Genomic DNA, 24,826 nt, shown 5'->3' on the forward strand with positions numbered 1-24,826 from the left:
TCAAGCTCCTGTTCTGAGCTCAGCTGGTGCAGGGCCCTGGGGTGGGTGCCACGGAGGAGGAAGCCAGGCCCTGCCCTCAGGGAACTCTTGCCAGAGGTTTTGCCAGCCAGAGTCCAGAGAACGATGGCCCTAAGGGCAAGCAGATGACTCTGCCTCCAAGTGCTGCAATGCCAGCACCTTGGGGAGGGGGCTGGGCACATACGACGGGAGGGGGCTCTCCTCAGGCCTTGAGGGTCTGCAGGGTTTGGAGACGAGGAGGAGCTGCGGGGGCTCCCATCATTCTGCAGGGAGCAGCAAAAAGTGGGCAGAGCAGTACTGGCTGGAGTAGCATTGAGGTGAAGGGACACACTGGGCTCAAGGCTTCCAGGGCTGGGTGAGGATGACGAGTGGAGGCCATGTTGAGTGTGGAGGGATGGAGGCCATGATGAGTGTCAGGGGATGGAGGCCATGATGAGCGTCAGGGGACAGAGGCCATGTTGAGTGTCAGGGGATGGAGGCCATGATGAGCTTCAGGGGACAGAGGCCATGTTGAGTGTGTAGGGATGGAGGCCATGTTGAGTGTGGAGGGATGGAGGCCATGATGAGTGTGGAGGGATGGAGGCCATGATGAGTGTGGAGGGATGGAGGCCATGTTGAGTGTGGAGGGATGGAGGCCATGGTGAGTGTGGAGGGATGGAGGCCATGATGAGTGTGGAGGGATGGAGGCCATGTTGAGTGTGGAAGGATGGAGGCCATGATGAGTGTGGAGGGATGGAGGCCATGGTGAGTGTGGAGGGATGGAGGCCATGATGAGTGTGGAGGGATGGAGGCTGTTAGAGTGGGAGATGACAAAGGCCATGTGACGAGGGTGAGGGGACAGAGTTCCTGCTGATGGTGAGGTGGCAGAGGCCATGTTGAGGGTGAGAGTGTGCAGGGCGTGAGTGATGAGGCGACTGAGACGTGAGACGATAATGGACGTGTTGGGACTGGAGAAGCCATGACAAGTGTGGAGAGGCAGGGATTGCACTGAGCGTGAGGTGATGAGTGTTAAGTCCATAGTGCTGCAGAGGCCACAGTCAGAGCAGTGGGAAAGCTGGGGTGCAGCCCTGTGGAGCGTGACGGCGGAGGCATGGTGACTAGTGGGGTTCCAGGTGTTACGGCTCCCAGCATCCCATGCTACCCCAAACGCCTTAGGTCCTTGCCTGCAGGAGCCCAAGGCTCAGCCTCCTCCCCACAGGCTCACAGAAAGGGCGGCCCCTGGGCTCCAGGCAGTGTGCAGTCTGGTGCAGCCAGGGCCAAAGACAGGGAACCCCGATAGCCCAGAGGTGGCCTGCGGCAGCGGGGAAAACACAGCGGGCCAGCCGCCAGCACTGCCTCGCCTGCTGCCGAGGCCACGGTCATGGTCATGGTCATGGCCGTGGTCGTGCTGTGGTCCTCTCAGCTCAGCGGAGCCCTTGTCCTCCAGGACCCCAGCCCTTCCTCAGCCTGCCCAGAAGTCCTCGCCGTTGCTAACACCCAGGCCCTGGGTTGTACAGTCAATGCAGTCTTTTGTTTTCTCGTAATTTTTCAGACAAAGACCAAAGACCCAGTAAGGGGGGCTGTGTTTATTTGTTTTGCTTTTTTGCTTAGATTGTAATCCTGGTGATTATAGAATATCAAGAAGTAAAATCAACAAAGGCTTCCCTGGGCCTTGCTGCGCCCGTTCCTGGTTGATGAGCGCCACCTGGTGGCCAGCAGCAGCCCAGCTCCCAGATGCAAACCCAGTCCGGGATGGGGGGGGTCCCATCCCCACCCCTGCCTCTGGACCTGGCGTTGGGGAGGTGGTGGAAGGCTCTGATGAGGATTGGCTTGGGGAGAGTCCAGAACCACGGAAGAGGCCCTAGGGCAAGGCTCCATCTCTTCTGAGTCGGGGTGGGAAAGGGCGCCACCCCTGGGTCGTAGGGCCTGTCCCTAAGCCTGGGCAGATCCTGTAGGGAAAGAGGAGCCCATGGCAGAGAAAGTCCCAACAAGGTGCCTGCTGGAGCAGCCCCGGGAGCGAGGGGCTGTGGTTGGGAAGGCTTGAGGGCTTCTTTCTGGCCAGTGAGGGCGCAGGCTCGGGCACCTCCAGGCACCCCCAAAGCCACCAAGACCCAGCCAGGCCTGAGCAAAGACTGGGGGCTGTGAGAAGGCGGCTCCCACCCTCCCCCCACGTTCTGACGTGGAGGGGTGGCCCCAGAACCTGAACTTCCTGGGGAGCGGGGTACTCATGTGGGGCCCCCAGGACACACTCCCCAGCTACAGCATGTCCGGCAAGAGCAGGGTTCACACCTTTGCAGGCCTGACGCCTCCTTGGGAGGCAGTCGCCTCTCGCATCAGGGGGAGGGTCAGGTTAGGGAGGCTCCCAGACAGCACAGAGAATTGGGGACAGAGTTTCTGGGTGTTCTAGGTCTTTCTGTAGACTCCGGGTTAAGGTAAGACAACCCTGGAGGTGTCCTGGAGTTGCAGCTGAGGCATCACTGCCAGGACTGGTAGGGCCTTGCCCGCCCCTCAGTAACTTGAACTTGTGGGAAGTCCTAGAGTCCCGTAACAGGAAGCCCACCTGCGTATCTATGGCAGGCCGCAGGCATGGGTGTCAGCTCTGTCCCTCGGGGTAAAGGCCTTGCCTCCTGCCTGTGAACCCAGGACGTGGGGGTGACGGAGGGGGCCGGGGCAGCACCCTTTGGTTAGGAGCAGGTGCGTGGGAGCCTTGGCTCTCCAGGCAAGCCCAGCCACTGCCCCTCCTGCCAGAACTGCTGGCCTCAGCGGAAGGCTGGGTTTAGGTGGGGACCGGCGGCTTGCGCCTGCCCCTGGGATCCAGGTTTGTTTGGCATGTGTGTTTCTCCCTCTGGTAAATGCCCCAGAACTGATTCGGCCCCGGAGAAGGACAGAAGGAGAGGCCCTGTCTCCTCGGCTCCTCACCCCCCGGACACCCACTCGCTTCCGTCTTAACCGCTCACCTGCTCCGTGGGCTTTTGTGGGAGCTCCTCTGGGCTAGAGCTGGAGACACAGCAGGGCCCACCCATGTCCCAGGCCTGCCTGTCACCGGGAGCTGGCTCTGAGCCCCTCCTCTGTGCCAGGGCGGTTTTGTCAGATTTAGGATTCCTCGCCGTTGTTCACGGCCCAGAATCTGAGCCTCTCTTTAGAGACCGGAGTCTCCCTGGCGGCCTCTCTGCAGCACTGCCCCCGATTCCCGGCTGGCGGCTGAGGCTGGGTCCTCGGGCAATCTGATGAGAAGCAACATGGAAGCCTCTGGACTCCCTCTGGATCCCCTGTCCCTGCTGCCAAGCGGCCTGGAGGACCGGACGGCTTGCCACTCCCATGCCTGGGACACCGGCTGTGGCTGTGCCTGAATGAGACGAGGATCCCAGAAGCCGCGCGGCTCCGGGATGTGGAGAGGACTATTGAAGCTCCTCTCCCTGCCGAGTGGCACCCCAGGCATTCCCAGATAACCAGAGCTTCTAGCACTGCACACCCGCACTCCTGTGCGTGGGAGGCCTGGCCGCTGTGACAACGCCGCGTGGCCTGGTAGCTCCAGCACCCTTGGCCTGCTCAGCATGGCTGGACAGAAACACCTGTCACTGACGCCTCGGACGTGGAGGCCAGCCTTGGGGGCAGGGGCCTGGCTGTCGCCTTAGCAGCCAGAAAGTTCTCCCCTCCCCCTCAGGTTCAGCGCTCTGCCCGGAGCTTGCCACCTGGGCAGTTTCCCAGGGTGTATGTGACGTAGGACGGGAGCCCGTGCCCTCTGGTCCCAGGGGGAGCCCCAATGCCTGGGTCCCCCTAATGAGTATCAGGAATTTCAAGCTGGTTTGGGTCAGGCACACGCCTCCTGTCACAGGCACACGTGTGTGCACACACGCACACACACACACATCCCAGCCTGTCCCCCTCAGCCTCTGCGCTCCTGGAAATGAGATTTCTGAAAATCTTGTCCCCAGGACCAATAGGAGAGTCAGAGTTGAGTGGTGAGATGGGAAAATTGAATAGTATGTGGGTGTCTGGCTATGGGAAGTTAAATCTAATGAAAATTCCATCCAGTTGAACCAAGAAATCAGAAGCAGGGCCTTTATTCCTGTCAACAAGGATACAGTGGAAATTAACCCAACGCCGCCGCTGCTTCCCCGCGACTTTGCTGCCGTAGCGACAGCCTGCTGCTGTCAACAACCTGCGGCCCGGAAGGGGCTCCCGTTCACTCCTCTGAGGCACGTGGCCACCTCCCTCTCCTGCCCCACGGCCTCCCACACACCTGGGGTCCCTGGGAGCCTCCCAGCTGTCCCACTGCCCGGACAAATGAGCACAGTGCCCCTTTTCCATTTCCAAGGAGACCTGGTTTGGACAGCAAGTTGACTGCTTCCCCTCTTCTGAGATCTTCCATGGGTAGAGTAGGGATGAGGCCAGGCTAAGGAGGAGGAAGGGCCCCACGGCCCTCTGGTCAGGGACACTGCTGCTTGTCCTTGTCACCTGCTCACCACGGCACCAAGAAACCTCTTCCCTTGTCCAGAAAGCCGGCTGTCGACTCCAGCAGGTGCTGCCTGTGCCGTTACCGTGGTGATGGACGCTCCTGCTGAACTTGCCCTGTCATCCTTCCAGACACAGAACAGGGGGCAGGCCCTGGCTCTCACCAGCTCTGCTTGCTGGCCCTGGTCTGCCTCCGTTGCCTGTGGGTGCCGCAAACCAGAACCCCAGGGCTCAGGCCCTCTCATTGGCAGGTGTATGACATCCTTTGAGAAACAATGGACCAGCAAGAACACCCACTCTACAGACGAAGAAACCGAGGTCCAGAGGAACCAAGGACTTCCCAAGGTCACGTGATATGAGAGGCAAAGAGCTGCCGACACACAGCCCCCAGGCCAGCGTGGTCCTGGGGCTCAGCTCCCACCGGCTCCCCACACCTCTGAGCCCCAGCACCTTCTTCCCATGTAGCCTCAGCCTGTGTCTCAGGGAGATTCAGGAATCATGGTTTGTAGCTTCCATAGATGACCAAGAGGGGTGGCCCCTGGGCCCCCAGTCTGGCCCTCCCCACGCCCACCTCAACCCCAGTAATAGGAACTCCAAGCCTGACACCCCTGTGTCAACCAACCCCGCCCCCAAACCCCACACTGGCTGTCTGGGGTGAGGTCTGTCTGCCAGTTCTCCTCTCTGAAAGTGTCCCTGAGGTGCGCCAGTAACAGACACCTCAGCCTGGGCCCACATCTGGGGACCCCTCGGGGCAGCGGCCTCCCCTGGGCTTCCCTCCCCCTCTCCCACTAGCTCGTGTGCTAAGAGCAAGAACCACCACAGCACCCTGGAGGCTGAAGTCTCTTCTGCTCTGGTCTGGGGGCTCAGCCAACTGGGCGGTCGCTCACTCGGGCCTGGCTGCCCACCTGGCCTGGCCCAAGCACAATCAGGAGCCAGGGGCTGTGGAGCTCCTGTTGCCTACATAGCTCCACCTGCCTCCAGCCAGCGAGGTCCCTTAGGCGGCCAGCATCAGCAGCCCAGGAGGCTGGTTACCTGGGCCATGCAGGAATCCAGGAATCAGACTCCCTGTGTCTGGGAGAGGAGGAAGCCTGGCTGTGCCTACAGGGATCTCTGGAGGCTTCTCTCCCCTGCCTGCTGCCTGCTGCCTGGTGGCCCCGCAGGCCCCCGGTGCTGGAATCTGCAGCCCCTGCCCACCAGCACTCACCTGCTGGTTACCAAAGCTCGCTGAGCCTTCATTTCTGGTTGAATGACAGGAGCATCGGAGGACGCTGGAGATGTCCCCTCCACACCGCGGGTCCTCAAACTCCAGCCCAAATCCCCTGGAGGGCTGTGGAGTTCCCGATGCAATAGGGCCTGGGAATGTGCAGGACCACACTCTGAGAACCACTGTGAGCACGAGAGCGCCCAGCGCCTGCCCCAGCAGGTGCCCGGCTGGGCCGTGTTGTGGTTATTTATGCTTGCAGCGTGTGCCACCGTACCTGGCCCGTGGGGGCGTGTCCAAGGCCCACTGTCACTGTGTTGCGAGTGCTACTGAGACATGAGCTCCGCTTACAGCTCGGAGGTGGGAGCGATGACCAAGAAGACAAAAGCGGCTGTGCTGGAGTGGGCGTGACCGAGCGCCAGTCGCTCCCAGGGCCACTCCGCTGCACTACTTCACTACTTTGCATCTGCCGGGGGGGGGGGGGGGGCACTGCTTCCCGCACGGGAGGGGGCAGTGAGCAGCTCACCAACCCCTGCCTCGGGACTCGGCCTCCACGGACTCGGCCTGCAGCCCCCCTGAGAGGGCGAGGAGGGCCAGAGCAGCCTGGGAGGCGGGGCTTGTGCCAGGCTGGGCTGGGCTGGAAGGAGGTGGGGGATTTATAGTGGTGAGGGAAGAAGTCTTCGTGGACAGCTGCCGACACCAGACAGGGCTCCCTGAGCCGTACACAGCATCCACTTATCACAGACACAACACGCATGTCACACACACCCCCACACATACACACACACACCATGTACACACCGCATACACACTACACACATCACAGGCCACACACACACCACCCACTTATCACAGACACAACACGCATGTCACACACACCCCCACACATACACACACACACCATGTACACACCGCATACACACTACACACATCACAGGCCACACACACACCACCCACTTATCACAGACACAACACGCATGTCACACACACCCCCACACATACACACACACACCATGTACACACCGCATACACACACTACACACATCACAGGCCACACACACACCACCCACTTATCACAGACACGCAACATGCATGTCACACACACTCCCCACACACACCATGTACACACCACATACACTACACACATCACAGGCCACACACACACACCACCCACTTATCACAGACACGCAACACGCATGTCACACACACACCCCACATATACACACAATGTACACACCACATATACACACTACACACATCACAGGCCACACACACACCACCCACTTATCACAGACACGCAACACGCATGTCACACACACACCCCACACATACACACACCATGTACACACCACATACACACACTACACACATATCTCACACACACACCACACACATCACAGGCCACACACACACACCACCCACTTATCACAGACACAACACGCATGTCACACACACTCCCGCCACACATACACACACACACACCATATACACACCACATACACACACTACACACATCACAGGCCACACACACACACCACACATACACTACACACATCACACACAACACAGGCCACACACACTCGACACACACATGTAACCCACACACCACATACACACTACACACATCACACACATCACAGGCTGCACACACATCACATACACACCACCTGCACACCATATACAACACACGACATATGTAACACAACACACATCACAGATCACACACACACACTGCACTAATCACACACACTCCCCACACATACCACATACATATCACATACACCCCACATACACACTACACAGATCACACAGGGCATATGCATATCATACACACATATACATATCATACACACACCATACCTTATCACACACATACTACACACATACCACACACATCACACACATATCACATACACACACCACAAACACCATACTCATACCGCATGCGTGCACCTGGCACACATACATATCACTCACTCACCACACACACATACCACATACATATCACACACATACACATCACATACCACACAGATATACCACACACATACCATACACACCGCAGGCTACACACAGAGACATACATAGCACACACACTACACACAGACCACACATCGCATACTCACCACACACAGCAGGTACAGTGAGTGCCAGGCAGGTGTCTGCTCCAGGGGTTTGTGCTCCAGCCCGGAGGCTGGCGATGGGGGAGGCTTGGGGCCCCAGGGTGTGCATTGATCCGCGTGAGCCGCGGTCTGAGCGGTCTGAGCGTCTGTCCCTTCACAAACTCACAATGAAATTTCATCCCCAGTGCAACAGTGGCGGGGCGGGGCCTGACTGGAGGTGTGCAGCCGACTGAGGCGGCTCCGGCCTCACCAGCAGGACCCCACTGACCATGGCAAGGGCTCCAAGGGGACAGTTCTCATCCTTTCCCTCGGTCAGGCGGTGACGTCACAGCAAGAGGGCCTCTCCGGGTGCCAGCCCTTGACAGTGGCTTCCCGGCCTCCAGAGCTGTTGATGAGAAGTGGCCGGCCTGGAGAGCTCCGAGTCAGCCCCTCCCAGCAGACCAAGATGCTGCCTACAGAGCACCCCCACCACCTGGGCGGCTCCCAGTCTGGGGGCTGCGAGTGAGTGCAAGCCCCGGGTGCCATCGGGGTCGGAGTCGGGGAGGCCTCTGGGCCTGGCTTGCCGACAGCCGCCTTCTCTGTGTCCTCAGGTGGCCTTTCCTGTCCTAGGGCGTGCCAGGGGTCTTTTCCCATTGATCAGGACCCCATCAAATGACCTCATTTAACCTTGTCTCCTCCTGTCTCCAGTACAGTCGCACAGGGGTCAGGATGTCCACAGGTGACTAGGGGATGCGCGCAGTTCAGCGTCGCGTCATGGGGTGTACGGGAGGTGCGCCCGGCCTGCTCCCCAGGGGGTCATAACCAGTTGCCCTGGCTGGCAGCCTGCCCCTCCCCACCCCCACCACATGGGCTAAGCCCCACCCCCAGCCATCTCCTCCAGGTCTCGATATCTCTCTTCTCCGCGGTCGGCCGCCTCTTGGGTAAATTGTTCATCAGAAGACGCTCTCAGAAACACCGGCCACCTGCTGATGTCATTGATTTCATTTTGATTATTCGTATTAGCGGGAGCACCGCTGCCTTGCCAGGCGTTGTCATGAGGACAAACATCACGTGCGGACCAGGGGGGCGAGGGAGGGGGCCGGGAGGCTCCCATGATGGCCGCCCCCAGCCTCAGCTCTGCAGAGTGGGCCTCAGCCAGTTCCAGGCATGGGTCAGGGGGCAGCAGCCACGTTCTTGGGGACCTGTTTACTGGTGGCCATCGTCTCTCCTGGCAGCTCCTGGCCTGAGCAGGTCCAGGTGGGGGGTTGGCCGATCCCACCCGGTGCCTGCTCTTTCCCCTCTCTGCTACCTGCCTTGCCCCAGCCTTCGTAGGGACGCAGGTATCCTCCATCCTTGAGTGGCCCAGGGACCCCCACCCAGGTCCCCTGTGTAGGACGCTAAGCAGAGGGGCTGTCTGTACAGGATCCGAGCAGGAGCAAGAGGGGCTGGGTGGGACCCGGAGCCACCCAGGAGGCCGGGTATTTTCCAGGGACTCCCCTTTCCCTTCCTGTCTGTGCCCCACTCCCCATGATGCGCCTTGACCTTGCGTTGGACCAAGCTGACTTTCGATGCAATTTCCCTGTCGCAGCTTTCCCGAAGCAGGAGGGGGTGGCGTGCGCGTGTGTGAACCCTGCTTCCTAAGCAGTCGTCCCCTGCAGAAATCCTGCTGACTCATTACCGGTCGGCCAGCAGAGCGTGACTCGTGAAAAGCCATCTTGATGGCGTTTGATATTCGCACTAACAACTCACCACCTGGGCGGTGTGGGGGGCTTTCTCCTCGCCCCTCCCCCCGACCCAGGCCGGAGGGAGACAGTCTGCGTATTGAATGTGCCTGGACAGTACGCAATTTGCATCAAGCGTCCAGAAAGTCTCTGTGCAATCTGTCACCCTCCGCTGGGTTTTCATTTTATGACCTTCACAACACAAGGAGGGGGCAAGAGGCAGGAAAGGAGGCAGTTGCTGCAACCCCATCGGGGGTTGGAGGGGAAACCAGACAGAGCAGGGATGCCCCAGGCATGGGGAGGACATGCTCACCAACCCCGAGACCCAAGGCCCCCGAGTGGGCTGTGGCCGGGAGGCCAGAAGCCGGCAGTGGGGCTGCGCTGAGGACAGCTCCTCTCCCCAGAGAGCCAAGTTCAGCTGGTTGGGGGGTTCCCAGAAGCACGTCCAGCCTGGCTCGGCAATGGGTCTGCTCCAGGACGGGCTGGGCTCAGCGCATGGGTGTGTCTGCTCCCAGATCTGCAGTCGCTGCTGAGTTTGGGCGTGGGGCAGAGGAGCTGGGTGCCCAGCACTCCCCAGACCACCGACATCACAATCTCCAGGCTGCGTTGATCGGAAGGAGGGGCTCTATAGTGTCGATGAGGTTTGAAAGCCTCTGGCCTGGGCCTTCCCTTCTGGCTGCAGGGCGGGGTGCTCAGAAAGAGTGGACCCAAGGGGGCCAGAGCCAACAGGAGCCAGGGTCCCTGGGGTCTGCAGAGAATTCCTCCAGGGAGTCCCCAGCTGGAGGCACTGCCCAGAGGCAGAGAGGTGGACAGCTCGGTGAGCTCGGGGCCAGGTGCCTCTCGGCCCACGTCCGTCTCCTCCTTGAGGACCTGCCAAAAGCCAGAGCTGGCTGGGGACAGGTGAACGTGCAGGCAGTGGGACCCTGCAGGCCTCCAGAGGAGCAGAGGGTAAAGAAAGGGAGCTAACACCTGAGCCAGGCGCACCAACCAGGAAAGCAGCAGGGCTGCAAGGGGCTCCAGCCAGACCACACAGAGTCTTTGCCTTTGAAAACCTGGACGTTCTGGAGAAAGCTGCTGACTGACAGCACAGGCTGAGGGCCACAGCTGCCACGGAGAGCTGCCGCCAGCGCTCCCCGGTGGAGCTACCTGTGCATTTCCCAGCAGGAAGCCTCCTTTCCCCAGCCCGGTCCCAGGCGGGGCAGCCACAGCCACGGCTCCTCTGCTGGAAGCCACGCAGGAAGCACTAAGCTTGTGGGTCCTGCTTCCTCCTGGCCCACCAGAGAGGCAAGAGCTACTGTCTTCCCATTTAACTGATGAGAATGTTGAGGCTAAGTGAGCTGCGCAGAGCAGCAAGCTCAAACCCTGGACTCCCGTCCAGGTCTCAATTGGAGCCAGCTCCTTGCCGCTGTGTTGACCGTCCCCCCGGGACTCTTCTGGGCATCCCGACAGGTGACAGGTGACAGGTGTGTAGTTTTAATACTTCTGGGCATCCCGACAGGTGACAGGTGACAGGTGTGTAGTTTTAATACTTCCTGCCCTGGAGGCCCCATGAGAGAAGCTTCAGGCCGAGGAGGAAGTGAACTCTTCCTGTACCGGACCGTGACCTGTGGAGTCCCCAGGGAGTGCTGGGCTGGGCCACGTGCCGGACTCAGGCCACCAAGAGGTGGCCAGCTGTGCCAGCCGAGGAAGGAGAAGGGTGGAGCGTGGACCTGGCAGTTCACACGCAGATGAGCAAGGCAGCTCATTCCAGCCGTCTAGCCCCTTCCCTTCTTCCCGCCCCCACCGCAGGGACCGCCGCCAGGCCGTTATCAGCACTCACTGGGAGCTGAGGCCCTGCTGTCCAAGCCACAGGCGCCAATCAGCTGCACCCCCTGTCACATGCCCCCTCCCCCGCTTCTCCTGCACTCCATTGGGGCACAGAAGCCGAGCAAGGAAGGAGGCTGACTTCTCCAGCTGCGCCTCCTCCCATGGCCTCCTGGAGGCAGGAAGCCCCAGCCTCAAGCCTCTCCCAGCCTCTGCAAGCCGCCTGCAGGCTGGAAGGCTTCCAGCCGCCCTTCAGCTCTGCCAGTCCATCCTTGCTCCTTCCATCTCCTCTTGAGCAACTGTTGGCATTCGGACTCAGAGGAAACAGGAGCGAGACTCTAGGCCGTGCACTGCCCAGGCTGCAGGCAGGGAAGGAGGACGCAAGGCAGGGGCTCAGAGCTCCCACCGGAGCAGGGAGACTGCCTCTTCCCCTCCTCACATTTACCAGTTTCCTCCCCTGGAGCCGGCCTCCCAGGAGAGAGATGGCTGGGCTCAGAGAGGGCTGGGTCCACCCCCTGGCCCCACCCAGGCCTCCCCTGCCCCTGTGGTCCCTGACGGGCACTGTGTCTCTCTCCCCACAGTCCACGGCATCAAGTGGACCTGCAGCAACGGGAACAGCAGCTCGGGCTTCTCCGTGGAGCAGCTGGTGCAGCAGATCCTCGACAGCCACCAGACCAAGCCTCAGCCGCGCACCCACAACTGCCTCTGCACCGGCAGCTTGGGTGAGCCGGGGCTCCCGGGGCAGGCGGGCCGTGCCGGGCAGTGGGCACAGCTGCCCACACCGGGCCAGCCCATCCAGGAACCAGTGACACTGCAGCCCCCAGGACAGACGCCCTGGGCAAGAGAGAGCCATTTCTGGGAGTGGGCGCAAGATCTGGTGGAGTGGAGGTGCAGAGGTTTGGGGCTCGGACCTCTGTCCACCCACAGCCAAGTGCCCACAGCACACTCCTGGCATCTTCGCAGCAGGTCCAGGCCCCAGGCACGGGGGTTCTGCACGGAGATCTGCCCCAGGCCCACGGGACCTCTGTCTCGTTCTCTAACCTCTGTCTCCTCCGAGCGTTCAAGCATCCAGCACGCTCTCCTGTCTGCCTGCTTGTCTGGGAATGCCATCCTCTCTCTCTCGTGCTCTCTCTCTCTCTCTCTGTCTGCTTGTCTGGGAATGCCATCCTCTCTCTCTCGTGCTCTCTCTCTCTCTCTCTCTCTCTCTCTCTCTCTCTGCTTCCTTAATTAGCTATTTCCATTAGGGGGTCGGTCCAGCTCTCTGCCAAGTCTTCATGCACTTAGCAGTCCTGGAGGCTGTAACACAATCAGGGGAGAATTCACTGTCATCAAGAGCGAAGTGACCCAAAGAAAAATGATGACCGGGGTCCAGGGCTGTGGGGGAGGGGCTGCAAGTGAGACTCGCCCAGCTCAGAAAGGCCTGGCCTGCCAGCATTTGGTCTTCCCTGCCTCTCGGCTAGGGCTATGGGGCTCCAGCTCTGCCCATGCTTAGGGCTTAGAAGGATTTTTGTCCCCCAAAGAGCTGAGGGGACTTGGCCGAATGGTGGATGGGGGTGGCTCCCATGCCGTTCTGCCTCTGGAGCAAGTCCAGGCCCTCCTTGGTCCCAGGACGCTGTTCACCTGCCAGTGCTGACCTCTGGCTCCTACTGAGCCACCTGCAGGACAGGTGTCCACAGCCTGGACAGAGGTGGAAGGGGTGGGGGACACAGCTACCATCCCTGGGCTGCGGCCCTGGCCAGCAAGTCCCCTGTTCTCTGATGGTGAGGGGACTCTCCTGGGAGGTGACACTGCCCCCCTCCTTCCCGACCTCCCATATGCTGGGGTGCTATGGCCACAGTCGGCAAAGAGCTGCGAGGACAAAGGCCCTGATCTATAGAAGAGGGTCACACAGGGCAGGAGGAGCCCCAGGGATTAGGGGAAGTGGACGAGAGACCTTGGATGTTCGCAGGGTGGGGTCGGTGGCCTGCCTGGGCTCCTGAGCTGGACATCGCTAGAGTCCCCAGCTCCCCAGGCCAGGGCCTGCCATGACCCCAGCCCTGAGTCTCTGCATGTGTACATGCGTGCGGGCATGTGTGCGCACGTGTGTTGTGCTCTGGTCTCCACAGGCGCGGGCAGCAGCGTGCACCACAAGTGTAACAGTGCCAAACACCGCATCATCTCGCCGAAGGTGGAGCCGCGGTCGGGGGGCTACGGGGGCCACTCGGAGGTGCAGCACAACGACGTGTCCGAGGGCAAGCAGGAACACAGCCACGGCAAGAGCTCGAGCCGCGACAAGAGGAACGGCAAGGTGACCAAGCCCGTGCTGCTGCACCAGAGCAGCACCGAGGTGTCCTCCACCAACCAGGTAGAGGTCCCCGACACCACCCAGAGCTCCCCTGTGTCCATCAGCAGCGGGCTCAACAGCGACCCGGACATGGTGGACAGCCCCGCGGTCACAGGCGTGTCCAGCATGGCGGTGGCCTCTGTGATGGGGAGCTTGTCCCAGAGCGCCACAGTGTTCATGTCGGAGGTCACCAATGAGGCTGTGTACACCATGTCCCCGACCTCCGGCCCCAACCACCACCTCCTTTCGCCCGACGCCTCCCAGGGCCTCGTCCTGGCCGTGAGTTCCGACGGCCACAAGTTTGCCTTCCCCAGCACGGGCAGCTCGGAGAGCCTGGCCATGCTGCCCACCAACGTGTCTGAAGAGCTGGTCCTCTCCACCACCCTGGAGAGCAGCCGGAAGATTCCAGAGACCACCATGAACTTTGACCCCGACTGTTTCCTCAACAACCCAAAGCAGGGCCAGACGTACGGGGGCGGGGGCCTGAAGGCGGAGATGGCCAGCACCAACATGCGGCACTCGCCGCCCGGGGAGAGGGCCTTCGGCTTCACCACGGTCCTCACCAAGGAGATCAAGACCGAGGACACCTCCTTCGAGCAGCAGATGGCCAAAGAGGCGTACTCGTCCTCCACGGCGGCCAGCTCCCTCACCCTGAGCGCCGGCTCCAGCCTGCTGCCGTCGGGCGGCGGCCTGAGCCCCAGCACCACCTTGGAGCAGATGGACTTCAGCGCCATAGACGCCAACAAGGACTACTCGTCCGGCTTCAGCCAGACGGGCCACAGCCCCCACATCCACCAGACCCCCTCCCCCAGCTTCTTCCTGCAGGATGCCAGCAAACCCCTCCCCATCGAGCAGAACGCCCAGAGCAGCCTGAGCGACTCGGGGGGCACCTTTGTGATGCCCACGGTGAAGACGGAGGCCTCGTCCCAGAGCAGCTCCTGCAGCGGCCACGTGGAGACGCGGATAGAGTCCTCATCCTCCCTGCACCTCATGCAGTTCCAGGCCAACTTCCAGGCCATGTCGGCTGAAGGGGAGGTCACCATGGAGACCGCGCAGGCACCCGAGGCGGGCACGGTCCTGCTCAAGTCCGGGGAGCTGCAGGCCTGCAGCTCCGAGCACTACCTGCAGCCGGAGACCAACGGCGTGATCCGCAGCGCCGGCGGCGGCGTGCCCATCCTCCCGGGCAACGTGGTGCAGGGACTCTACCCGGTGGCCCAGCCCAGCTTGGGCAATGCCTCCAACATGGAGCTCAGCCTGGACCACTTTGACATCTCCTTCAGCAACCAGTTCTCCGACCTGATCAACGACTTCATCTCCGTGGAGGGGGGCAGCGGCACCATCTATGGGCACCAGCTGGTGTCGGGGGACAGCACAGCGCTGTCGCAGTCGGAGGACGGGGCCCGCGCTCCCTTCACCCAGGCCGAGATGTGCATCCCCTGCTGTAGCCCCCAGCAGGGGAGCCTGCAGCTGAGCAGTGCCGAGGGCGGGGCCGGCACCATGGCCTACATGCACGTCGCCGAGGTGGGGCTGCTGCAGCAGAGCGGCCGGGTGTTCATGGTGACCGACTACTCCCCGGAGTGGTCATACCCAGAGGTAAGCCGCGGCCGCCGCACCTGCCCCTGTGTCTCGGCCACTCGGGGAGGCTCTGGACCCTTAGCACAAAACTTCCCTCCTCTCTTACCCCGGGACACGTCGCTCAAGCAAGGGTCCTCGACCTTCTCGGGGCTTTCAGAACAGGGATGCCGCTGGCCTGGCCGGCCTGCTGCCTCCTGGCGTGGGAGTGAGAATCCACCAGTTGTGCTTTGCTGGTTTTTTGTTGTTTTGTTTTTGACGAGGGTCCTGGGGCTGCTCCATGACGTTCCCAAGTCACCGCCCAGGTACCTGCGTCCATCGCTCTTTTTTGCTTCCCCTCTGAGCACACAGAAACCCTCTCGCTGAAATCGCAGGGGCAGGTGCAGCTTGCCGAGTCACCTCCCAGGTCCTGGCAGGATCAAAGGCCTGTTTTATGGCCTGGGATCTCCAACCTGACCCCTGCCCCGCCCCACCCCTCCCTACCTGAGCTGACACAGCTCCCCCAACACACTCACCCTTCCCCCCTGCGGATCTGACTCTGCTCCCAAGAATAGACCCAGGTCTTGTCTGGGGAGAGAGGGGGCACGGGGCTTAAGGGGAGAGCTTTGCTTTTTTCTCTGGAGCAGAGTGTCACAGGAAGGGGACAGTGTGGCCCGAGTCTTCTTGGAACACCCTGCCCCCACGGGCAATGCCCCCTGGCTGCCAGGAGCTCTGGGAGCCCAGGTCCAGTGCGGGCTGCTGGGCAGTTTCCCCCCGGGAGGCTTCCTCGGGTCCACGCCATGTTTCACCCATGTCCTCGCTCCATGAGGACCTTGGGCCAGCCAGCCGGCCTTCCTGTCTCTAAGAGGGAGCAAGAGAATCTAACTGGGCAGGGTGAGGCCCAGCTGAGGACAGGGCTCAGCCTGGCACCTGCCTCTTCCGACCACGTCCACTCGGCCCCAGCCCTGGAGGATGCACTGGGCTTCCTCTCCATGTGGCTCCGTGTGACCCCTGCTGTCCCTGACCCCTGCTCTGGTCAGCCACACGAAGTTCAGCAGCATCCTCATATGTCCAGCACATCCTCCAAACACCCTCCTTGGGGCTTAGAAAAACAATTTGGGGGGGGGAGTCAGGTTGGGGTGCCGCGGGGAGGCCAGAGCTGACGTCGGAGGCCAGAGCCATCTTCCGATCCTGACTCTGAGGCCGACGCTGTGAGCCGAGGTGGTGGCCTCAAGGCACTCTCAGTCCCAGAACCTGGACATTTGGCCCTGGGGAAGGGTCCCTTCTTTCCAGGGACTTCGGCCTGAGAGCACAGGTCGCGGGGCTGGGTCCCCCTGGGCCGGAGCACAGACCCAGCTCCCTCTGTTCCCTGCAGAACCCTGCAGAATCGGGAGGGAGTCAGTTCAGCAGCTCGCCACGCGAGGGCGGCCCAGGAACAGGAACAGCAGAGGCGGTGGGGCGCATCCAGCCCTGGCTTTCCAGGAGCCCTGGGTGCTGCCTCCCCGCCAGCCAGACCAGAAAGCAGCTCCAGTTCAATCCGACTTGGGAAACACTCCCTTGGGGCCCAATGAGGCCATAGAGAAGGCTCAGAGGCCCCAGCGGCACTGGCCGGGCCACTTCCTCTCTGCTGTCCTCTCCCACCAAGGCCACTGTCCCCACGCCAGTAGCAGGAGCCACCCCACCTGGGGTCCTGCAAGAGGGAGCACCTTCTCTTCCAGCACTGCCATGCTTGGTGTCAGCCCTGACACTTCCCCCAGCCTGCAAGAGACCTGTGTGGGGGCTGCCGTGTCAGGGGCTCCGTGCTGGCCAAGCTCAGAGGGCTCTGCCATGTGTCTGCGACACGGGGCCAGGCTAGGCGGTCACTCAGGCCCCCACCCAGCTCTAAACAACCTTGGCTCCCAGGCAGCCAGGCAGCAGGAAAGCCACGGCCACAGCCCTCTTGCTGTCTTCTTCTCTCTCCTGCTCTGTCCACTGCTTCACCCCCGGCGGCCGCTGGGCGCACACCCCGGAGGCATGCCTCCTGTCCTGGCATGAGCCCTGGCTGCAGTGGAAATCAGAGCTCCCAGGACACAAAGACCTCAAGGCAGTCGCTGCTCCCCCTCCCCCCAACGCCACCCCCACCCCCTCTGCGTCACCTCCCGCCACTGACATTCCCGCTGCACCCTGCAGGAGAGACTGTAATTAGAGGCGCTGGCAGGCACGTCACCACTGCGCCAGGCGGCTGTTGCCACGGCAACCACCCGAGCTGATGGATGCCGAGCTGACCTGGGGCGGTTTCCATGGAGAAGGCCCTGATGGTCTCCAGGAATTCCCGCAGCGCTTTGTTCCCCGCAGCGCCCCAGCTGCGGATTGCGGTTACTGTTCTGGGCCCCCTTGTTCCTCACGTGGCAGCTGCCCACGGCCTGCTCCCCAGGATCCAGGGAAGGTGGTGCCCTGAGCTGGCCTTCCGAGCTTCCGGACTTCCCAAAAGTCAGGCTGCACCTGTCCGCCTGGCACACTTCCCAGCCAGGAACTCACGCCAGGCCCCGCCCTCCACCGGGGCAGCTGTCCGGATCGGAAACAGGGGGCCACTGTAGGCCGAGGGGCGGGGCACGCCTCCCGCTTTCGGTGCCCGCAGGAGCTCCGTCCATGGCCTCCAAGCTCTGGTTGCCTAGCCCGGGGTGGGGCTCATCGCGGAGCGTAGGGCAGCCATGGCCCCTGCCTGGCCGAGGGCTGCAGTGGGAGGGCCCGGGCACGCCTGGCCTCCTGGGCCTGGAGGTGGGGAAGGGGGCTCCGGCCGCAGCGCCTCTCCCGGCCTTCTCCGGCCTGGACACCAGGTGGCGCTCTCCGCCCTGACCTGCGCAGCTCTGCCCCCCCCTCCCCCGCAGGGAAAGGTGTTTACCGGCGTGGGGGCGGGGCGCATGGAGCCCGTGGGGTGGGTGCACGGGAGGTCAGCCGGGAGCCGGAGGGGCCCGCGCCCCGCCCCGCTGCACCCCCAGGGAGCGCCTCCGTGCACTCCGGGTGACCACCCCTCTTCTCGGCCAAGCCGTAAGTACGGGACCTGTAAGGCTCCGTCCGGCGCTGTTCATCCCCAGGCAGGAGCCAGGGCCCAACTTCCCCGGTCGCCGGCAGGGGCGCGCGGCCGCCCCTTGCCTACCCGCCCGGCAGCACCCTAAGCTGGCCCGAGGTCCTGCAGTCCTGATGCTCTCGCGCCCTGGGCGCCTCGGGTCCTCGCCCTGGAGCCGGGAAGGCTATCTGAGGGCCCCCCAGCCAGCCTGTCTGCGCCCAGGTGAGGGCCCAGCTGCCTGCACCGGGCCGCCCATTGGCAGGTGCCCCCTCCCCACCGTGGCCATGGCAGAGGGGGCTGCCCCCTCCCATCTGGCCCCTGAGGCCCTCACCCAGCCCTCTGCCCCCTTGTTCTGGTCTTTCTCATGTTCATCTCCCACACCTCGGGCCCCTCCCCTGAATTCCCTATAAGTACTCTTCTGGGGTAACTCCAAGGGCTCAGGCCTGTTTCCAAATCTGGGAGTTTCCTCACTCGGTCCCCAAGAGAGAGGCAGCTGTCCCCTCCCTCCCCTCCGCCTCCCTCCTGGGTGGGCCCTGGCCAGCTCTGAGGCCAATGATTGGTGTTAGGGAGAGGGTTGGGGTCACACCTGCTGTGCCCCTGTTGCCCCCCCCCCCCCCAGCTGGAGGCAGCTGTGCGGGAGCGGCTGGGGCTCCAGCAGGGCAGGGCAGGGTGGGGCGGGGATCTGTGGCTGCTGGCCTGAGTGGTGCTTGGCAGGAGTCAGGGCTGACTGCAGTCCCTGGGGCCAGGCCTGGGGCGCTGCCTGCTTCTCCAGGCCGTGGGGGAGGGGCGCAGGCCTGCCCTGCGGGGTGTCGCGGGGGGCTGCATCTCCACCTCTGCCCCCTCTGGCCCTGTAGGGAGGCGTGAAGGTCCTCATCACCGGCCCTTGGCAGGAAGCCAGCAATAACTACAGCTGCCTATTCGACCAGATCTCCGTGCCTGCGTCCTTGATCCAGCCCGGGGTGCTGCGCTGCTACTGCCCAGGTGAGAGGGAGGCCTCCCCCCGGGGACGCTGACGAGCACTGGACTCGGGATCGACCTTGGGGTGGCCTCGAGCAAGCTGCGGGGCTGCTGTGGGCCTTGGTGTGCTTGGCTGTGAGTGGGGCCCCGCTAGAGCCTGGCCGTGCCACCTGTGTCGGGTTGCGGAGCCCCGATCAGACAGGCAGGCGTGCTCCCCTGGGATGTTTGAGGACAACGTGATGAGGGGGTGGACTGTTCAGAGGACCTGGAAGCCAGGGGCACACCCGGGACTGGCCACAGCAGGAAGCGGTGGCCACCCTGGGCCTGGAGGGGCTGGTGAGAGCCGGGACCAGACTGAGGGGTCCAGACAGGAGCTGCATGTGAGGCCAGAGGTCACCCATGCAGCAGGAGGACCTTTCTCCTCCTGCCCTGGCCCAGGCCAGTCAGAAACCTAGGGAGCCCAGGCCCCTGGGCTGCATCCCCCGGGGCCCAGAGCAGACCATACGAGATGGGGACCAGGAAGTATCCAACTGAGAACCATCAGCACAAACTTCGCCGGCCATGCAGCTGGGCATCAAAGGCTCAGTGGCCCCCAAGAAGCCAGCCAGCCCCTCTGCTTGCCTCGTGGCTCTGACCTTCCCGGCCTCCCCCCAGGGGGCTTCATCATCCACTTAGCTCTCTGTTCACCTCCAGTGCCTTGTTCTTGACCTCTAGCCATCACCACCTCCTGCCCACTGGCCGGTCAGCTCCCTGAGGGGCAGGCCCTGTGTCTCTCTTGATCAGCATTCTGTCGCCAGGGCCAGTGTCATGAGCGGGTAACTGAAATCATGAAGGTCTGAGTGAGTTTCTGGAGTTTGAGGTCAGTTTCTAGCTGGTGTGGAGGGGACCCCTTGGCAGGCTTGTCTCCCCCATCATCAGCTTGGGGTGGCCTGGGTGGCTAACCCGGCAAGAAGCAGGTGAGGCTGGAGGAGGAGGTGGGGTCAAAGGGCAGAGAGACCCCTCCCAGGGAGTTGCCTAGGGAAGGAGGGGCGATTGCTCCCAGGTGAGGGCTGAGCATGGGGAAGACAGGTGGGGCAGAGCTGACCACTGGGGGGCTCCCAGACTCCAGCCAGGCTCTGCCTTGGCTGCCCTAACTCTCTGCCTCCCCCTACATGGTGCCCAGGCTGGAGGCTCCTGAGCCCACACCCACCATTCTTCCTTCCCTTTCTCTCTCAGTGTACCTTTGGGGCCCACCTGACAGGGCTGGCTTCTACCTGAACCTAGCTCCTTAAATATCCCAAGGAGCCAGACTGGCCCCTGCGGGGCCTCCTGCCGGCCCTGCCCTCTGGCTCCAGAGCCCCCCACACCCAGCAGCCCTGCGGGGCATACAGCAAGGCCATCCCAGATGCCTCAGGCTGGGTCGGCCTGTCACAGCGCAGGGTGAGGGCAGCATGGTGTGAAACTGTCCACCTGCCACCTGCGGCTGGCAATGGACGTGCCTGGCCGAGGAGTGCGTGCCACTTCTTGTACCAGGTTGTCTGACCCCTCCCCACATAAATGGCCTCTGAGTGCCCTCTGGGGGATGTCCCAGGGGGCTGGAGTCAGTCACCCCTGGGGACCTCCCGGATCGGCCAGACTGCAACGGTGTGACCCGAGCTCTGTGGGTGACCCCTCTGCAGGCTGGATGAGTGCAGTGGGGAGGGGAGGGCCGGGGAGGCTCGTCTGTGCTCTTTCTTCCCCCAGGGGAGGGTGGCCAGGGGACCAGCGCCCAGCAAGTCTCGGCAGGCGCTTCTGGTCCCCAAACTGGCAGCAGAGTGTCTCTGGGTCATTCGGACTCTTCTGACCCAATGCGTCTCAGCCCAAGGGGCCAGAAGCCAACAGGCTCCGGGCAGCCCAGGAGCCGTGGCCTCTCCTAGAGCACCATTCTGACCTAACCCCAGAAGGGGACCCTTTGGGACATCTCTGTTTTGAGGCCCAAATTGAAACATGTCCCTCTTTAAGACTGCTCTACATGTATTTACTCATTCATTCATTTCCCCTCTACAAAACGGTGCCTTCCATTTGCTGTGCACTGGACAGGTGCCCAGAATGGAACAAAGAGTAAGACCCAGCTCCTACCTGGGCCCCTGGCCCCAAGGAGCTCCCAGTGCAGGGAGGAGTGAGTCATGCAAAGGAACAGTACCTGGGGGCCTGATGTTGGCTACTCAGGGACCTCCCCCAGAGCAAGCTGGGGCTGAGCTCGGAGGATGGACCTCGAAGCCAGCATCAGACCAGCTTTGTCACAGAGAAGTGCTCAGAGGCCACTGAGGGCTGAGAATGACCAGAGGAGGGCCAGGGAGCATAAGTGGCCAGTGGGCAGTGGGCAGGTGCAGCTGCCCAAGCAAGTCAGAGGGAGGGTCCTGCCTGGCAGCTCCCACGCCATCACAGGCCGCAGGAGACACGCGGTCACAGACTGCTTTTCCACAAGTCTCCCAGGGTGCCTTGAGCCTGGGTGGGAATGCTGAGCCCAGGGGAGAGTGGGAGGGGGAGAGGCAGTCGGTGCCACCCTGGATTCCTGGCAGGTCACCTAAGGCAAAAGGTGAGATTCAGTTCACACACCAACAGTGACCGAGTGGCCACAACATGCCTGGCACTGACCTTGGCATGAAAAGCAGGCCAGACCCGGGGTCCCCGGTCTCATGAAGGGGGACAGAAAGGCAACAGAGTGGTGGCCAGGCCAACCGGTGAGCGCCATTCTCTCTGCGGCAGCACACACCTGGGAGGAGGGAGGCTCCTGGTAGCTGAGATGCAGCCGGTGATGGGAAGGGGGGCGGGGAAAGTCCAGGCCAGACAGAGGGTGAAGAGGCGCAAAGACACAAGAGGTACCCAGAGTGACTGACTCCAGCCCCCTGGGACATCCCCCAGAGGGCACTCAGAGGCCATTTATGTTGGGAGGGGTCAGACAACCTGGTACAAGAAGTGGCACGCACTCCTCGGCCAGGCACGTCCATTGCCAGCCGCAGGTGGCAGGTAGACAGTTTCACACCATGCTGCCCTCACCTTGCGCTGTGACAGGCCGACCCAGCCTGAGGCATCTGGGATGGCCTTGCTGTATGCCCCGCAGGGCTGCTGGGTGTGGGGGGCTCTGGAGCCAGAGGGCAGGGCTGGCAGCAGAGGTGTGGTGCGTCAGGGAGGGAAACAAAGCTGACGGCTGGATGGTTGGTGTGGTGGAAAGACTTGAACGTGGTAAGGTTGAAGGAGACGGCAAGGACCAAGAATAAATGACGCCTCAGTCGCAGGACGGAGCCCGGTTGGATTTTCCGTGCAGTGGGAGGCTTAGTTTCACATGGGGGGGTTACGTCTCGGGGAGATGGTTCTGAGTGCGGGGGCATGGATCCCCAGGAGAAAGAAGGGAAGCAGGGTGACCGTAGGAGCCGCTGAGCAGAGGGCTCGCTTTTCATCTTGCCTGGCTCTTTGGCAATATTCTCCCATTGCTTTCCTGCAGGGGCGTGCAATACAGCGCCCCCCTCTCCCTGACACCGTCCCAGCAGGAACAGGGGTCACGTGTGCTGGCGTTGACCTCAGCAAGTCCAGGCAAGAAATGACCGCAGCTCGGACTAGAGCAGTATCAGTGGAGGCGGAGGGAAGGGTGGAGCCAGGACCCAGGATGGGCTGAACCCGGGGAGGCAAAGAGCAAGCCGAGGAAGGCCCCGGGTGCTGGGCTGGCACCCAGGTCACCGCATGGCCTCTGCCCTCCGTCTCTCTGGGGAAGCAAAACAGCCTTGGAGTCTGCCACCATCCAGCGTCGCCGCAGGATGCGCAAATGCCAGGGGTCGGTGGAGGAAGAGCAGCAGTGAGGAGCGCACTGGCTGGGACATCTGGCACCAGAGAAGCCTCCAGGTCCCTAGAGGCCCCCTGAGCGGCTCACTGTGAGGAGCAGGGCTCAGCGGGGGGCGGGGGAAACCACCCTTCCTTCCTGATGGTAAACCAGACAAATCTCTGGGGATGGCGAGTGCCCACAAGCCTGGAGACCTGCCCAGTGGCGCTGTCAGAGCCACAGGAAAGCCTGGACGTGGCTGTCAATCCCCAACCAGAGGGGCCCCATGACAGGTCCTCTGATTAAGGCTGCAGCCTATAGTTGCGAGACCCAGCCAGGGTGGGAGGCACAGGGGAAACCCCAGGTGATCGGCAGGCAGTGGCAGCCTGCAGCCTGCAGCCTTAGTGTGTCCACCTGGGAGGCACAGATGCCCCTGGCTGGTGAGTTGGTTTTCTCATGGGAAGTGGGACCTGCAGATGTCCTCTGGGGAAAGCTGAGCTCTCCTGTGTCCCGGGGAGCAGCTGACTTGGACTGCGTCCTGAGTCTGGCAGCGCCTCCGAAAGCCAAGAGCCCAGACGGTAACGCAATCCTCGGGTGTGTCCTCCCTGGAAGTCCGAGCTGGGGACACCCTGGTTGTTGGTATCTGGTGCCCCAGAAAAGCAGGGCGCAGAGCGCTGAGCCAGGGGCCTGCACACCCACCATTGCCCCTGGGCTGGCTTTGGGGGCCACAAGATACAGCAGCAGCCTGACCCTGAACTGGAGCAGGTCTCTACCACGCGCTGGCTTTCCTCCCACCCACAAGGAGGACGTCTCATTCACGTGTTCAACGCATCCAGTGTTGAGCCTTGTGTCTTGAGCCTGTGTCAGGGCCAGACCTGCCCCGTGAGAGCTGCAGGCTGTGCAAATGTCAGGGGACAATGGAGGTCTGGCGTTGAGGCAGGGGCAGGTTTGAGCCAGCATCCGGGGCCTCCCGCGCCAGCCAGGGTCCATCGTAACTCTCGCTTCCATCTGGGAGGCAGAGGGACTTCTAGAAATCCATGGAAGGCCACATTAAAGGAGTCAGGCCATGCCTTTAGGAAAAGATGAAACACAGAAGTGGGCACAGAGGAGTCCAAAGTGAATGTACACGAAGCCCGCACAGGACAGAGGCGAAGAGAGGGGAAGTCAGCCAGCCACCGTGTGAAAGGTGGCACTCATTCCTTCATTCCCCTACTCAGCCAATCCGTGCCTCCACCAGCAGCAGAGGGACAAGCGGTGGCTACAGTACAGAGGGGTGCGGTGACCACAGGGCACCTGGCTGCATCTGGGGGACCGGAGAAGGTTCCTGCAAACAGCAGCTTTGCCTCCTCGGGGCACAGGCTGGGACGAGGGCAATGGTGACCTCGCGGGTCCTGGTGGTGCCCGCCCACCCCCACCCTGACCTCTGTCTCTTTTGTTTTCAGCCCATGACACTGGTCTTGTGACCCTACAAGTTGCCTTCAACAACCAGATCATCTCCAACTCGGTGGTGTTTGAGTACAAAGCCCGGGCCCTGCCCACCCTCCCGTCCTCCCAGCACGACTGGCTGTCACTGGACGGTAAGAACCGTGCTCCTGTACCTCGCCGGGCACCAAGGGAGAGGGACATTCGGGGACCCTGTGTACCACCTGTGGGTACAAGAAAACAAGGAAGCACCCAGAACGGGGGAGTGGCCGTCTCTGGCCACCGGCTGGCCCCAGCCTCAATCTGGGGAGCAGAAAGGTCCCTCTCTGGCAGACCCCAAGCAGCAAGGTCTAAGCACCTGCTGCGCCCATCCTGGGCTGTTGCCATGGAAACCACGGGAGGCCACCGCCCAGCCCCATGTCTTGTAAAGCTTGGGGAGCAGCTCTTGCCTGGGCTGCTTTGGGATTCGGGGG

At 62.2% G+C, this 24,826-nt stretch overlaps 1 protein-coding gene across 2 annotated transcripts in view; it reads left to right on the forward strand.

Moving 5' to 3' along the window:
- Positions 1-24,826, forward strand: part of CAMTA1 (calmodulin binding transcription activator 1) — an 869,043-nt gene that overhangs the window by 782,241 nt on the left and 61,976 nt on the right. For both annotated transcript variants that reach the window (XM_062190365.1, XM_062190364.1), the window contains exons 7-10: positions 11,861-12,001; positions 13,385-15,195; positions 19,054-19,180; positions 24,374-24,508. In XM_062190365.1, the coding sequence (XP_062046349.1) occupies positions 11,861-12,001; positions 13,385-15,195; positions 19,054-19,180; positions 24,374-24,508 (2,214 nt within the window). The remainder of the gene's footprint in view (positions 1-11,860; positions 12,002-13,384; positions 15,196-19,053; positions 19,181-24,373; positions 24,509-24,826) is intronic.

Source organism: Lepus europaeus, chromosome 5 (genome assembly GCF_033115175.1).
Source record: "Lepus europaeus isolate LE1 chromosome 5, mLepTim1.pri, whole genome shotgun sequence".
Lineage (NCBI taxonomy): Eukaryota > Metazoa > Chordata > Mammalia > Lagomorpha > Leporidae > Lepus > Lepus europaeus.